The sequence below is a fragment of the Podarcis gaigeae genome (assembly GCF_964106915.1).
Source record: "Podarcis gaigeae genome assembly, chromosome: 4".
Classification (NCBI taxonomy): domain Eukaryota; kingdom Metazoa; phylum Chordata; class Lepidosauria; order Squamata; family Lacertidae; genus Podarcis; species Podarcis gaigeae.
Genome location: NC_139677.1, coordinates 28241877 through 28258732, shown reverse-complemented (window position 1 = coordinate 28258732; position 16856 = coordinate 28241877). Strand labels below are relative to the sequence as shown.

Sequence of the window (16856 nt, the reverse complement as noted above, 5' to 3'; positions counted from 1 at the left end):
CTGAAATTATGTGTGTATGAAGGCAGTTCATAAAATAAGCAGCCACATAAGCCCTTTATCGTCACAATAAACATTTATTTCCAACGGAAGTATAGCTGCCCATTTCTGGTTGCTGACAGCGAGAAACAATAAACAGCTGAGTCTTATTGCTTCGTGGGTGGGGAATGTGGATTGCCTGTTTGATGGAAGAATCAACCATACAGCATACAGTATCAGAGACATGTGTCATCTTTTAGGGGTGACATTACAAGAAACACAAGAGCTACCTCCTTAGATGGCTCCCCTATGTTGGGTTCGCTCCTCCTGTAACATGCAGTAAAAGCAATCTTGACTTCTGATCTCATCACAAGTGTTCCCCCCTACTCCAAATCACCAGCTGAGGGGCAGGTAAAGTAACATGTGATGCTATTAAGAGTCAGGCAAAAGTTTTACTACACAATAAGGCAGGGGAAGAGCTCAGAACAAGGGTGCGTTCTGCTGCAGGATCCTGCCTAGACTCAGCAGTAAGACTGATATTTAACACCACCAGGATTTGAACTGATTCACTGACTTCAGGAGCCAAATCCCTTGTTCCTTTGTCTTCAAGAAATGTTACGCAACTTTCAGTCTGACGCACTGACATGGTACATGATCACAATGGTAATTTAAAAGTATATACTGCCCAAACTGCACGTCATAGAGTCCCTGATTACCAACACATTGCAGAGTCCCAGGCTGCAACCCAAAATGTCACAGTGCCGCGTTTCACCGTAACAGCCATTTTATACGGACAGAGAAAACTAGAGAGACTTATTTTCATAAAGCACTGGGGTTTTCCCCTCATTCCTTTCTTTTTTATTTATTGTATAAAGGGAATGGAGGTTATGTGGATTATAATTTCATTTGATCTTAAAGGATGGAGGGGATGATTTCTGCACAGTAGTGGAAGATCAAATGTCAGTTCTGAGGTTTGAGTTTTGCAAATGCTTTACATGCATACATTAACCTAAACTTGCTACGATCATGATAAAAATAAATAATACATTTTTTTTCCATCCCAAAACAAAAACAAAAAACCCTACACACACTTGATTGGGACTTTTTGTTTTGACAGCAGTGCTTGAGTGTTCAATTAAAATACTAGCCAGCTGTATGTTAAAAGTATATGCACAACCATAAAAAAAACGTACTACACAAATCATCTAATAACTAGCCATTAAAAAAACACAAGAGCAAGTACATCCACCTTTAACTAGTAATTCTGCATATTGGCATGCCAAAAGAAACTTAACTGTCTGTCTTGGATCTTTAGGATGCTAACTTGAATACAAAATGGTGTCAATTGTCACTGCATTGACAGCTTGGTGTTTTAAAAAAGCGTGTTAAAATTGTGTCTGAAGCTTTAAACAGACATAAATAAATTTAAGTTATTAAAACAGGCTGGTGAATACTGGGAATTAGGTAGGGAAATTACAAAAAAAAAAATTGCAACTAACATCTACTATGTCTAGAACAATTTAAAACAATCCAACTTGGAGCAGAATTTTCAGTAAATTTTAGAAGAGCATCAGGCACTGCCATGTCTGTCTGCTGCAATCATTACAGGAAGAAACTATAACACTATATCAGTCCTGATACATTGATCACATATGCATTCAAAATTACAGCTAATATTTACAAAGTGTTTTTTGGGGCGGGTGGGGTGGCGTCATGGACTGCTTAGCCAGCTGTTGCACTTGCAAAAATGAGGTAATTTAAATGCACACAAGTTAATTCTAGTTCAGTTCAGGGTCCATGCTATCTACACTTAAGTACAGACAGCTTAAGTGAATGGATTATTATTATTATCATTATTATTATTATACATTGTAAGAAATAAAAATAATTTGATCCAGTTAAGTCCTACTTTGTAGTGCTTGTTATGCAACACTGACTAAATGTCAGAAGACTTCCCAGCTTGATTTGACAACTGGTCTTTCAATAGAAAGAAAAAGAAAAGAACAACAGTAAGTTTGTTATAAATTGGTTTCATCCCAAGATGGATCATTCATACTCTTTAGAACTTTCCGGACAAGTTTTTCCAACTCCTTGCGAGCTCTTTGTTCTTCTTCCAGAGACTTCTTCATCTTTTTGTTATCCTAACAAACAAAAGAGAAACATATCATGGTAACTTGGTCTGAACAGCTGGAAGATTAGTTTCTCATCGAGATGTTTGTATAAGGAGAAGACATGAGGATCTCATGGAGCACTAGTCTGTTGCTCTGTAATATTATCCAGGGACCAGAGATATTTTGCCTCATGAGGTAAAAAAACCTTTCTACATCAGTAGGCCCAAGCCACAAATGGAAGAAAAGATATATTAGAAGGGGCTCCATTTTAAGTACATGAACAATGTTAAGTAAATAGTCATAAAGTATAACTATTTATCGGGTGGCACTGTGGGTTAAACCACAGAGCCTAGGACTTGCTGATCAGAAGGTTGGCGGTTTGAATCCCCGCAACGGGGTGAGCTCCTGTTGCTCGGTCCCTGTGCCTGCCAACCTAGCAGTTCGAAAGCACGTCAAAGTGCAAGTAGATAAATAGGTACCGCTCTGGCAGGAAGGTAAACGGTGTTTCCATGTGCTGCTCTGGTTCTCCAGAAGCGGCTTAGTCATGCTGGCCACATGACCCGGAAGCTGTACGCCGGCTCCCTCAGCCAATAAAGCGAGATGAGTCCCGCAACCCCAGAGTCGGTCACGACTGAACCTAATGGTCAGGGGTCCCTTTACCTTTACTATAACGGGGGGGAACTCCACAAAACATTAAAATCATGGCAGTACTCAAAACTTAACATATCTCCAAAAATAATAATCTTGTACAAGGTAATGCTGAAATGTAGGAGGAAGTTATCTGTCCTGTCATCGCAAGAATTTCCACTTGCACAACGAGACTTTCCCACCTCTACTACCCCTGTGCGCCCCCTAAATCTGTTCCCCAAATGCTTCAGAGCTGATCTAGGAAGGGCATGGGCTGTGCACAGAATACGGGGTAAGGAGACAGGGAAAGCAGAAATCCTTGAGCTGACAGCATGATTACTTAACACTACTGAAAGATTCATTTTATTCCTTTTAGTCTCTGACCAAGAAATCCTGATATTTAGGGATATATTTCACTTTGGAAACTTGGAACACTGAGAGCGAAAGGGCGGAGACTAGCCAACGTTCTAGACATGTGTCCAGCATACATTTCCGCATCTGCATTACTTGGGAATAGCTTTCCGGGGCTTGTATTATATGGCTTTCATTTTCACAAACTGTTTACAATAATACATCTGCTTAAATGCCGCAACAGTTAGTAAGCATCAAAAGCAAAGAGAAGGACATGTGTTTATAGCTGATGATGGGGGTAAGGGGAGTTGCGACACAGCTTCACGTTCACTGTTTCTCGATAGGGCTTATGCATTTCCACAGTATGACTCGGCTTTTCACAATTAGTTCACTAGGTATTACATTGCCGTCAGGTCATAGGAGAGCAAAGTGCAAAGGCCTAGTGCCTATATGCCACAAGGAAGGACCAGCAGTGAAGAAGCAGGCAACTGCATGGAGTAATGCTGACCCCACATTAGTAACAGTGATAGCAGTAATCAGCAAAGTAAGGAGGATATGTAGATTGTTGGCCCACCTTGACACCTGATAGACAGATCTAAAGGAGGCAGAGCACACTCTTCAGACATTTGCTATATAGCCCATGGTGCAGGAGCAGAAACTTAATGCTCCTCCTTCAACCTCCACTCCAGCATTGATGCTATGAAACAGCATTGTTCCTGGGGCTTACTGATTCTATTGCTAACTCTTTGAAATCTTAAATGGCCTAAACCACAGCATACTGCCCCCTCCTAGTCTGTCTTGATAAAGGGTGGGATATATATCTTTTACCAACCTGTCTTAATTCCTGAACTTCATCCTTTAATGCATATACTGTGTCAACAAGACTTCTAAAACAGAAAATTAAGATAGAATACTTTGTAAATATATTACGTTAAAGTAAATATAAAAATCACATCAAGAACTATCAATACACATTTAAATGAGAAGCCATACAATTTTTAAAGTGAAACAAAAATGGCCAACATATTCCTCCGCAGTATCTCTTGGTCTTTTCTGGCATATTCTTAATTTAGCCTTTCTTGGAATAGAGGTTATACAACTAGGCAGCATAAAATCACTTTGCTTGGTTAGGGAGCAATCTGCTATAGCAGATGCTGTTCATCTGCAAATCCTCTTTGTTTTAATGGGCTTTGAGATGAAGCAACTCTTAACTGCACATTTTAAAACGGAAACAATAACGTCAACCGGTACAAAAAAAAGGCACCTAGTAGTGATTCTATGTATCAATAAGAGCAGAAATCCCGGAGCACTCAAGAATGCCACCTTACCCACAAAACTGATCAATTCCCAGCTGGTACAAGGATGAAGGGAGAAAGATGCAAAGAGAAAAGTTAGAGAAACGAAGATTGTTGATATTAGTCTTAATGGGCTAGAGAGGAACGGCAGTGCACATTTATACGCAAGTCAGCAATGAACTCCAGTAGGATATTCATCTGCTTAAATATAAAGCCAGTGAGTATATAAGGAACAAGTTTATATGCAGCTCAAGTTATCACACAAAAACTTCCTATGCTCAAGAACGCGGACTGCTTAAAAGCCATCATTTTGCTAAAATAAATTTTAAAAATCTTACTTTTCTTCTATCACAGTCTGACCATTACTTTTTGTTTCTTCTACAATAATTTTCTCCTCCTCTGGAAGCAGTACTTGGGGAGCAGATTCTTTACGGGAGCCTAATGCAAAATAATAGAATTAACAGATAAACATCCAGGCACTATTAAAAGCATATGAAAGAATAAGTTTCTAAAAACTGCAGGATTGTTATTACATAGCAGCTATTTGAAATATTGGACATTGGGACATATCATGTCTAGTTCTCTTTTTTGGAAGGGGGCGTATGCCAATTACTACCATAGGTGTATTCACACTACTTTATGTGAGACTGACCAACAAATTTGCCACTTATGTTTTTCCAGCTATGAGCCGATTAGATTAGCACTGCCTAGTTAAATCTAAGAAAACTCTATATAGAGAGCCTAGTAACATAATCAGGCAATAATGATCTTTCGCCAGTAACTTAATCAGGCAATAATGAATTTTCACTAATATAATTGAAATTTCTGTAGATACTGCAAAAGCACGCCATATGAAAATATCTTGGTTAGTTGTGATAGCCTGACTATATAATACACCTAATAAAAGAGGCATTTATGAAAAAATATTTAGGAATTGCAACTGCTTCAATGGGGTATCCTGGCTCTAAAACTGGTTGGTCATTAGAAGAAAAATTGTAATGATGCTCCACTCTGTTGCTAAGCATAATTCAAAGTATTAGCCTTCACTTTCAAAATCTATTTGACCTGAGTCACATAATATCGAGACTGCTTCTTCTCTTATTTGTCACTATAAAATTTAGGATCAAGGGGGGAAACACATTCTTGACAATATTCTCAGAACTAAACACAAATAAGGAGTAGATACAAAGGAACAACCATACAAGAGGTGTAGAGGAAAATATTTCTGCCACAACAGCTAAAGAAACACACCACCACAAAGCCTATATTGAGAATTGTTTATCACTTATCTGTACCAAATGTGTAGTCAAAGCCTCCTTACAACCTGACAGGGTGATACCAGTTTACCAGGTGGCAAGTTCCCATTTGGCAAATGGTCACTAGTTAAACCGAAAACCTATGGTACAGAAATCTTAATAAGCCACTTACACACAGGAGTTGTTCTGAAAATAGGATCAAAACCAGATCTTTTATGCTGCAAACGTAGGAAAAAGAAGATACAAAACAAGTGTTTTCCGTCTAACTTGCTCGAACTCAAGAACTTTAAGAAGTAAAATCAAAGGACAAGGCAAGGTAACATAAAAATAGATGTTCTTTTAAACAAGGAGTACTTCATCATTACCCAGAACAATTAGGCACAAGAAATATCGTTGACACATCACTGCAACTAATTTTAAAAGAATAAACACCATAAAAAACCACCATGTCGTAAAAAGAGGCAACACTGAATGAATTGTGCTATTCTTTGCACACAACGATGACACATCATTAACTTTTTAAGTACAGTGTAAATCAAGTAATTTCTTGTTACTGTACTGAAATAAAGGATGCTATTGCAATAATGACACTGAAATTGATGACATGGAAACACTGTTATCCCTTTGTGTGTGGTAAGGAATGGCTATTTCCAAACATTTTTATCAGTAGCTCCCCGACATAAATTAAAAACCTAAATCCAAACTATCAGTTCAGTCCCTTGGAAATTAGGTAACTACCATTTTAGAATGTATGAGATCTGAAGCACAACTTATTTCAACAAGTAATGCTTTGATTTCATGGATGTTACAATAAACGGAGAAGGAAAGGGAACTGGAAGGAATGTAAGCCTTATGGATGGCATCAAAAACGGTTAAGTTACTAAATGTTTTTTGATACATGGTAAGGCAACTATCACAGAATGTCATGAACAGATTCTAGCAAACATGACTACACAATAGGCCAGATCTGCTGCTCAGCTCTAATTTATGTACGTACTAAATAACAATCTAAACACAACCTTCAGCTTGACCTGCTCTCACTTATTTCCCACTTATTTCCCAATAATAATGCACACTTAGAAGCACAGTCCTTGTGTCTCAAAACAACTTTGTTAAATGTTTAGGATATTAAAACCATCCAAGACTTGTATCTTCTTAAAAAGCATGCAGTTGCATGGCAAGATAAAGCATGGTTTTGTAGTGACGGAATGGGCTGAAATGAAGGCACATCAAAGCTCTGTATACGAGAAGGGGAAAACAAAGACACTTCCACACTTTTGGTCTAGAAAAACCACAAAAAAACCACCAATCATTTCAAAACATTTTAATTACATTAATCCGAAAGGTTTATCTAGAGATCCCACAGACAATTCATTTAGCAAAGGCTTGGGGTGGAAATCTACTGATTGACCTACAGCTCATTTCACAAAATGACCACAACTTTTCAATATTGACATTAATTTACGCCCATTGAAGTGAATGTTCCTAACTTGTATTTACAAGCCAGGAAGTAGTGAGCAAGTGGTAGTGACTTGTAAATGTGCCCATGTTGTGTTGATTTTCTTCTGTTAATACAAATGCTTTGATTAACCCAACAGAACTTATGTTCTTCTGTTTCCCAGAAGCCAATATAAGAAAGCCATCTATGCTGCAAATTTGCATCATACATGATATACAGAAATGTGTAAACAACCAGCAGGAACACATACATGTTTAGAATTACATTAAAACAGAAGTCAACTAAAGCAAGATAAACTTTTGCAACAAACAGGTAGACTGTTAATAATGGAAGAAGAGTTTTGAAAAACAATATCCAGCAACATCAAGAAATCAAGCCCAAGCCGCCCATGTTATAAAATTCTGCACTTAAAAAAAAAAAAATTACAAATACAAATAGCAGCTGCTGGGGAGACTGGAGGGGACATTTAACCCTTTCCTCCCTTGCAGTGGTCCTCGTGGAACTTGCTCATTTGAAGCTATTTGCATTGGAAGGATATATTCATTTGTGTTAATAAAGGATTTCATCTCAAAGCAAACAGCAGCTTTAAAAGGGAGTGATTTTCACTGACAAAATCCTATCATTCCTACTGAAGTTGAAAAGTGTCCCCAGATTCATTGAAAAAAATCTGGTAACCTTATGATAGAGCCACTGAAAGTGCTGTTTTAAAGGTTTCCCCAATGTTGATTTTCAAGTGTGCATTCTACAATAATCATAAGCCAATATACAATTAGTATTTTGCAAGTAAGGAAGTTGAGAGACTTTCCTGTTTTGCCTCCCACTCCCCAATATTTTCACATCATGGCTTCTGGCTTCCTGCATTAAAAAAGCATGTGATTTACTCCTGCAGGCTCTTCATCATTTATAAAATAAGTGAATGTTCTTGTTTAACTTAAATTTAATTGGATTTGTAAATATACTTCACAGTGCTGTGTTACCAAAGTAAGGCATGAAGATGTCTAAAATTACAACCACCAGCTGCTCTTTTTCTTTCATCTCTGTAAGAGAAGCTCTATTCCTTATATGGGGGTGTTTTGTTCCTTAAAAATCAAGTAAATAAATAAATAGGAGATTTTTCCAGGTTGCAATTCTAGAGGTAATCCTGTATGACCTGCATGCATGTACCTGGGACCAAAATAACTTAATTTTTATAACTGGGTAATCCAAATTCTGCACCATGACAAGTATAAAACTGGAACATATATAAATTAAGCAACATTTGCACACACACACACAAAATGTGTTGCATAATGTTATGATTTTTACATTCTTGCATAATTTGAATTTGCTTGCTATTAAAAACAGCAAGCTCAATGAAACCCGCCCCTTGATTTCAGTGGGACTCAAGCCCAATTTGCAAACTCCTTGTCTTTAAGTAAGATACTATAAATCTTTTGGTTTGATTTACAAATACCTATAGATGTGCTTTGCAAAATGACATGTTCATTGGTCTTTAAAACTGTGGTAAAAATAAAACTACTATCGTATCAAGGTTAAAAACTATTGCAGTTTGCACTAACAATCTCATTACTTAGGAAATACAGAACACAGGACACACACACATGGCAATCATTATTTTATTCACATCTCAACTGGCACTCCAGTAACAAATTCAGAGCGGCTTGCTTTGCTGATTGATATACTTTAGATAAATAATGCATAAAATCAAGAAAATAGCTGGTGAAGAGAGAGCGAGAAAAGAATAAAGGATTAACCACGATTAAAGATAAAACTTTCTGATCTGTAGATTTAAAACCAAACTATGGAACACTGAAAGGTATAAACCATTTGAAGAAGTTCATCTGAAGATATGTCAAAGTAAATAATCACAAAAAATGCCTGCACATCAATAGGAAGTCCCAGTCAAACCATTAGAACAGCACACTTCATGACATGGCAACGTGGGTGAATTTACTGGGAGACAGACATGTGAAAGGGTTGAAATCAGAGCTTGACAACCTCCACACAAATACACCAAAGTAGCATCAGCCAAAGTTCTCTAGATTGGTGTCAAGAACATGTTTACATCCTCAGGGATGTAGCTAACACTGCTGTTCCACTCGCCAGGCTTCTGCATGTGCAATGAAACTTCCTCCTCCGCTCCCCTGCGCACCTGCAAAATATGCTACATAGTGATGGGAGATTTTGGAGATGCAGAGGGAGGGGAGATGAGAAGTGGAACTCCATTCATGCAGCGTTGAGTACATCCTTCCATCTAGGAGGACAAGTGTCTACTTCCAGGCATTCTGGCTTGTCTTTAAATATGACAAACTTTGAGGGGAGATGACAGCACTGCTGCAAGAGGTAGCGACAAGAGACCCTTGTAATGGCAATGCTTCCACTTACTAAGCACCTTGTCGATCCATATGCATTACTCAGCTAAACGGGCCAATTGTCTGGCTCGGTATAAGGTGTGTTTCTGTCAATTCCAGTACTAATGATAATGAAGCAAAGAACAGATAGGAAAGACAAGAACATTCCCCAGGCCTCAAGGAGAATAAGTACATGGATCCTTACATGAAGAAGGAATTGTGTACTTTGCCCAGTCAGTATACATAATCTTCAACAGGCCTTTGAGAAAGTTCATATATTGACTGAATTTTGTATGTTCTCTGGCTAATATGCATACTCAACAGACCTTGGGGTATGTGCATATCTCAGCTGAATCTTGTACATTGTCCAACCAACATGCACATTCTCTGGTCAGTATGCATATAAGAAACATGCACATTTTCCCCGTTTCTTGTTTACAAGTGCAGTCAGCTGCTTCTAGACCACTGTCAGTACTTACATGGCCCACATCATACTGATCAGGCAAGTAGCAGAAAGACAGGGGGGCAGGAAAATATCAATTTTTTCCTGTTGTCCAGCCCCCTTTTCACCTCTCAGCTGTTCACCAGTCAGCTGAGCAGCACAAGGGGGGCTGCAAGGAGAGGGAAAGTTTAAACCAGCCATGATTATGATGGAAATTGCCCTCAAGTATGTCTATTAAACTTAGGAAAAAGCTTAATAGCAGCATGAGGTCAATCATCATGGGAAAAGAGCTGGGAGAGAAAGAGTGTAAAGTACCTCTGATTCAGGTCAGGAAAACAGCAGCCAGGCATAATCCAAAACCTGCCTGAGGAACGTACAAAATTCTATCAAAATATGCACATTTCCCAAGGCCTATTGGAGGTTAGATATATTGCCTGAGAAATGTGTGCAATCTCCTCCTCATGAAAGAATTATGTGCACATTCTCCATGATGCCTGGTGAATGTGCACAATGGTCAGTTGTTATGCACCATAACCGCTTAACTCACATTCCACTTAACATATATAGGAAGTTAGAATTTTTTACCCCAATGTGCATCAATTTACACTTGCCTACATCGGATAGCATATGCCATTTCATTCAGTTTGGAGAAATCCTTTTGGAGCAGCCTGCAATCGCTTTTTGTACTTACCACCCTGAACAATTTGGTGTCATCAGCAAACTTCGCCATCTCACTGCTCACCCCTAACTCCAGGTCATCTACGAACAAGTTAAAAAGCACAGGTCCCAACACTAACCATTGGGAGGTCTCACTTTTTACACCCCTCCATTGTGAGAATCAATTTATCCCTACTCTCCATTTCCTGTTCTTTAATCTGTTATCCTTTAATCAGAGGATCTGTCTGTTTATCCTGTGACTGCTAACCTTACAGGAGTCTTTAGGAATTTTATTAACATTTTGATAGTCCAACTACACAATGTGTACTAGATTACCCCATCCATATGCTTACTGACACTCAACTCTGAAAATTGGTTAGACAGAACTTACCCTTGTGGAAGCCATGCTGGTTCTTCTTCAGCAAGATTTGGTCTTCTACATGTGTGGCAATTATATCTTTAAGAATGCTTTCTACCATCAGAACAAATGCTAACTGGCCTATAATTCCCCAGATTCCCATAGGATCTAAAAACTGTTGTTACATTGGCACTTTCCAGTTAGGGACAAGTTACAAATTTTAATTTAAAGTTTTTACATTTGAGTTCAAGAACTCTGGGTGGATTCCATCTGGACCCACTGATTTGTTCATTTTTAATTTGTCATTAGGCATAGAACGTAATCTCCTGGCACCACTAATTGCCCCAGTCTCCCTTTCTGAGAAAGTTTAGGAACAGGGATCTTGCCTTCATCTTCCACAATGAAGGCAGATTCAAATGATTCAGTTAGCTTCTCTGCTATTTGCTTTTCCTCATTTAGCACATATATGATCGTGCTAGCCCCTTTCTTGCTTCTAATATATCTAAGGATTTATTATTTTATTATTATTATTGGAGGTGGTGGTCTTAATGTTTTTAGTGATGTGCTCTTCAAATTATTGTTTTGCTTTCCTTATCATCTGCTTGCATTTCTTTTGCTAAAGTGTATGTTGTTTTTTTCATCTGGAGACTCCACTTTCTGAAGGAAGTTTCCCTTGCCTCTGACAAGCTCCAACTTTTTGCACACAATAAGATTATTTTACAAAATATTTGAAACTCACCTACACTGCCAAGGTGTTACAATACTGGTGGCCATTTGGTTAAACGTGAATAGTTGGGAATCAGAAACATTATGAGTATGGGCAAAAACCAAGAGCCGATGAGAGGCTAACTGGGAGGGTCTTGTATGGAAAGAGTTCATTCCTGTTTATGGAACTTGGGAATCTGCAGTGATGGTAGTGAATGGGAATGTATACACATCCATGAGATTCTGTGAAGGTCAATAAATTGCCATTTTGACTGGCTTCCCCCATTGGAATATGTGGCATTTGACAAGCTTTGTAAAGTTAAGGTGGCTCTCTAATCTCTTGACAATTATAAGATTAACACCCAAGGTCAACTAATACAACAATAACATTATTTTTCAAGGCTTGATGAAAGTATTGAATGAATCCTTGCTCCACAAGGACAAATGGCCTGGGATTGTATGGAGAGCATCCTCCTGTTGCTCCTCTACACTGGTTGGAAGAGAACTGTAACTGGAGTTGGCTGTTCCTTCCAATAGTGTTCATGAACTTGTTCTCAAATTGTTTAGTGGTCAAATATTCTTGCTGTGAGGCTTGTAAGGGACACCCGTAATCCAAAAATGGGAAGGGAGGAGCGAGCAATCTAAGTGAGCATGTTAGGTTAGGGGGAAAATTAAAGCCGTACATTAATCCCCCTAGAGCTGCACTACAGTGCTATGGCATAATACTCCAAACACAACCGACACACCTTCTGAAAACCAGTCAGAAACTTAATATTCCCCCCATAATAATAAGAATAATAAGAATAAAGTGTATGAATGATGGGTGGAAATTCCTGTTCCAAACATGCTGAGGAGTTTTCACCTAGTAAATGCTGAAATTTGTCTACATTTTAAGAGCCTGCTTTTCATGTTTCTCCTTCCCAGCCTTATGCCTTAGGGTGAAGGTGGGTGGCAGGACTGGCGGGTAATTTGTGGGGTCAGGGCATTTGGCTTTCTGCTTTCTCTCTATTCTCATGGAGGCCAGTACTAGTATATCTGACCACCAACGTGCAAATCAAATTAAAAAAACCTCTGGGTGAACACCCACACCCACTATGCTGGACAGGAGAGGGTGTCCATCCCCGGCCCAAAAGTCCATGCTTTTTTCTGCCAAGTGAGCAGCAGTCCTAGGTTGGTGGTGTCCCCATTCCTGCTGGTTCCTAGTACCCCAGGGGCTAACCACCTATTTATGGGGAGCCAATGAAGCATCCTGTTCCTAGACTGGTGGTTGTTGAAACATTATCAGCATGATCTTTGCTCCTCACGTTTTCTTCTTCTTCTAAGTACCTTCTAAAGGTGAAGCTGTGAGTTGGCTCCCTTCCTGATCAGACTCTAAACCTCAAGGAGGGAAGGAGACAATAAAAAAAGGAGTGCCAGCCGTCTGTTTGGCACCACAATGCTAGTGCACCAACCTTGTTTACTCAGAGCAGAGGGAGAAAGAACTTGGAAGTCTCCCCCTATCAGAAGGGCCAAGAAGGACTTGAATAGAGCCACCTTCAGAGCAAGTGGGATGAGTAATGTGCTCCGGAAATCCCTCCACCACTGAAGACGAACTATATTTAACCAAGGTGAAACATATACCTCCTATCATAAATGATTATATAAACTCACCCAGAGTAAAAAAATAATTTTCAGTTTAGTTTGACAATTCTGCTCATTCAGTTTGAACTCATGGTTGAGATAGAAGACTGTTGTGTCCTGATCTGAGTAAATGACACATAAACAATAAAACCTTTTAAAATACAAGGATGAGAGAAGTGATTATAAAACAAAACATTTTGGACTACACATAGGAGCTTAAACCAAATCAATAAACAAGGTAGACAAGCTAACAATTGTTCACTTATTCCAGTAAGCTATGTAACACATTATTTACAGTTGTAAAGAAACACACCTTGTACATCTTGTCTTTTCATGAAAATGGTCTCAAGAAATGAAGAGACCACAAGATGAGGAAAGGATAATATATTTTTATATAGCAGATCACCTGTATTCACTTTTTAAAAACAGGAGGACGAGAGGGCATATATTTAAAAGGTAATTATGAATTATATGCTTTAAAAAGCCCCTGCTCAATTTTTTTCACGAAACTCAACAAGCTGTAGATTCTTGCTGCGCTAAGTAGGAAAAAAAATCTAATCCTACCATTCATTCTGGATCACAGCCTGACAGCTTAACTGGAAAACATCTGAAGTGTTTTAACTGTGTTTACTTAAGTTAATTGGATTTCCCTAGCACAATACAAAGCTGATGAAGCATTTGGGTATACTTTTGGAACTAAAACAATATACACAACAGTAGCGCTCATATTGAAAGTCTGCTTCTGAATACCTTTAGCCAAAAACCTACAAGTGTTGCATTTCAGAGTGAAAATTGACTGGCAAGTGTCACCTGGCAAAATATTAATTAGTTAAGTCAACCATTAACAGCACATTTCATTGGCTTGGATCTTAGTTTTCCTTCCCTGAAAGGAACACAGTTCATGGAGCAGGAATTCCCCTTCTCCCACTACAGACCCCTACCTGCCCAACTCAATAAATGCTATTGGCAGATGGGGGACTCTTGGAAGTAGTGTGGATCATGATGTGAGGGGCTGCAGAAAATCACTGATGTTTACTTAACAAAAGAATAACTTCGGATTTGAGACCTTGTATTTATGAAGTCAGTTGTTTATGCTTTGCAATATTCAAACTGATAAAGGGAAAATATTTAATTGTGTTTTATTTTAAGGCCATTACCATGGATTACTGTTAGAATTAAGCTTTATGTTCACTTCTAAATAAAATTTCTTTATCTCTGTTTTCAACATTAGGTGTTTACATAACACTTTCCTGCATTTTATTCCTTTAGCTGTTGCTCCCACCTTACCACACATCCTATTATTCTTCAGTTTTATACTGTCAATATTTGCATATGGAAATGCACTGAAAATTTATGTAGCTAAACAAGCATGTCATAAATCATTTTACATCACAGACAATGACCAATATTCTTTATTACCAAGAACAGGTGATGAACATAAAAAACCTCAATGTCTGAGTTCACACGTAATGCTAAACCATGGTTACTATCAACCAAGGTTTATAAACCAATAATAAACCAAGCCTCATGAGCATGGCTTGTTCATGATTAACAAACCAAGGTTAAGATTCTATTGTTTGGACAATAGAAAAATGTGATTTAATAAACCATGGCTTAGCATTACATGCTAACCAAGTCAATAAAATATTTCAGGCAACTACTGAAATAAAAATCTGTTAAAACAGCCTTACAGCCTGATCCTATGCATGTTTACTCAGAAGAAAATTTTGCCATCCAATGAGACTTAATTCCTAAGTAAGTATATACAAGATTGCAGTCTTAAGAGACACCAAACTCCAATGTTACAAAGTTACAGTATTAGCTCCTGTATTTTGACAAAGGAAGTCAGAGGAAAGTGCACATTGTTTCCCATTTTTTTTGGAGTTTTAAGGAATGACACAGCAATACTTACTTCAGAAAGAGACCTGCTCATAAATCCCTAACTGATATGGATGCTCAGTAGGGAAAAAAGCAGTCGTGATTAGTTCAGATGAATTGCCAACATAGCGGTAACAACACAAATATTTACATAGCAGGACCTTTTCCAGTATTTTACTTAGTTCACACAATGACAAGGTTTAAGAACAACAACATCACACACATTTACTCTTTGAAAATCCAGGTACCTCGGTGAAAATTCTGTGGATCTCAAGAGCCAGTTGATGGATATATGCTCCACCCAAATCTAGTCACTTCTCCTGGGTGCCAGAGCACCGCCACATCAGAAAGGTCCCTCACTCACCTGGGATCCCCCACTGGATCTGCTACTGCTATTTATACTATTGACCAGCCTATACAGCAGAGCTCCAAATATGTAAACATATACCCTGAAAACATCTGAGACATTTCTCACTAATTTTTTCTTTAAGTCATTTAAGCATGCTCCCTGCCAAATACCAGAGGAGTAACACTACCATATTAAAAAGTATTGAATCATGTGTACCCTGATCCAGCAAATAAAATCTTCATACACAGCTGATGTTTTGGGTGCACATCCATTTCCCATCTAATCTAGAAAGACACATTTGATGCAGATGAACACCCACAATCTGAGGTCGCCCACTGTACAGAATGAAACGCAACTACAGTAGTACCAGAGCCATGTTCTATAAATAGCAAATAACTGGAAATTTAGAACTTTACAAGGTGGTGGTGGTTGTTTTTAGAAAGCTAAAACCCTACATAAAGCAAAATCTGTGTGAAATAACTCATCAGAGCACAAAAGGTGTTATATATACACACCCAGGCCCTAAATGAAGCATGTTTACTTTAGTGCTTGGCTTCCATATTGCTTGACTATATCCAAAAAGGAATGTTTTTTAAAAGGAATTATAAAAAGCTGCCCTTTTCAGAGCATAATAATTTTAATATTAAAGGCATAGGCTAGTAAATGCAAAATTTATTTCAACTGTACATAACAGAAACCTTTTTTAAAAAAAACAAAGAAAACACGCAGTTGTTATATGCCACCACAAACAAGAAAATGCAAACTGTACAATACAATGCACATTCAGATATACATCTATTATAATTGTCTTCAAAAGTCAGTAACTTACTAAAGATGGCTTCTCCCATTCACAAATGAAATGAACAATATATATATTTGTTCTTTTTTAAAACATCACTATATACACATTTTATTGTGTTTTGGCAAGATTTATGCAAAACACACAATTAATAATAGCTTACTGTCACCTTATAGCAAATACTTATTGAATGGCAGTATCATTTAAGCTGTGTGAAAGGGACTGACAATGGCTCACACCTAACATTCTAATTCAAATTCTGTACGCCTTCATTTTAATACTAACTGTACACACTTATCTTACAGATTGTATAACATTAGGTACCATTATTAATATCATTTAAGTTTCACAAAAATAAAACACTAAAACTTTGGGCTGAATACCACCATTTTAACACTGGATTATTATTATTATTATTATTATTATTATTATTATTATTATTATTATTATTATATTTTAATGCTGGTTGCATTAACACTTCTGATCCATTCACAAAAGCCAGCAGTCTGCCACAGTGAGAACACTGATAAGGACCTTTTAATGGCATGGTTAAACAAAAGAAAATTACCGTAAAAAGAGTCCATTGTTCTGATGGTTCACAGCTCTTGTAATAATTAATGGT

At 37.9% G+C, this 16856-nt stretch overlaps 1 protein-coding gene across 10 annotated transcripts in view; it reads right to left on the bottom strand.

The window, feature by feature from the left end:
* ARHGEF7 (Rho guanine nucleotide exchange factor 7) overlaps window positions 1–16856 on the bottom strand; it is a 91616-nt gene that overhangs the window by 6172 nt on the left and 68588 nt on the right. For 4 of the 10 annotated variants that reach the window (XM_083735260.1, XM_083735256.1, XM_083735257.1 and 1 more), the window contains 3 exons: window positions 4699–4798; window positions 3898–3952; window positions 55–2117 (listed from right to left, as the gene is read on the bottom strand). The exons of 1 other annotated variant lie outside the window; for it this stretch is intronic. In XM_083735260.1, the coding sequence (XP_083591386.1) occupies window positions 1995–2117; window positions 3898–3952; window positions 4699–4798 (278 nt within the window). In that variant the 3' untranslated portion in view covers window positions 55–1994. 5 more of the 10 variants (XR_014563387.1, XR_014563389.1, XM_083735259.1 and 2 more) reach the window with 3 other exon arrangements.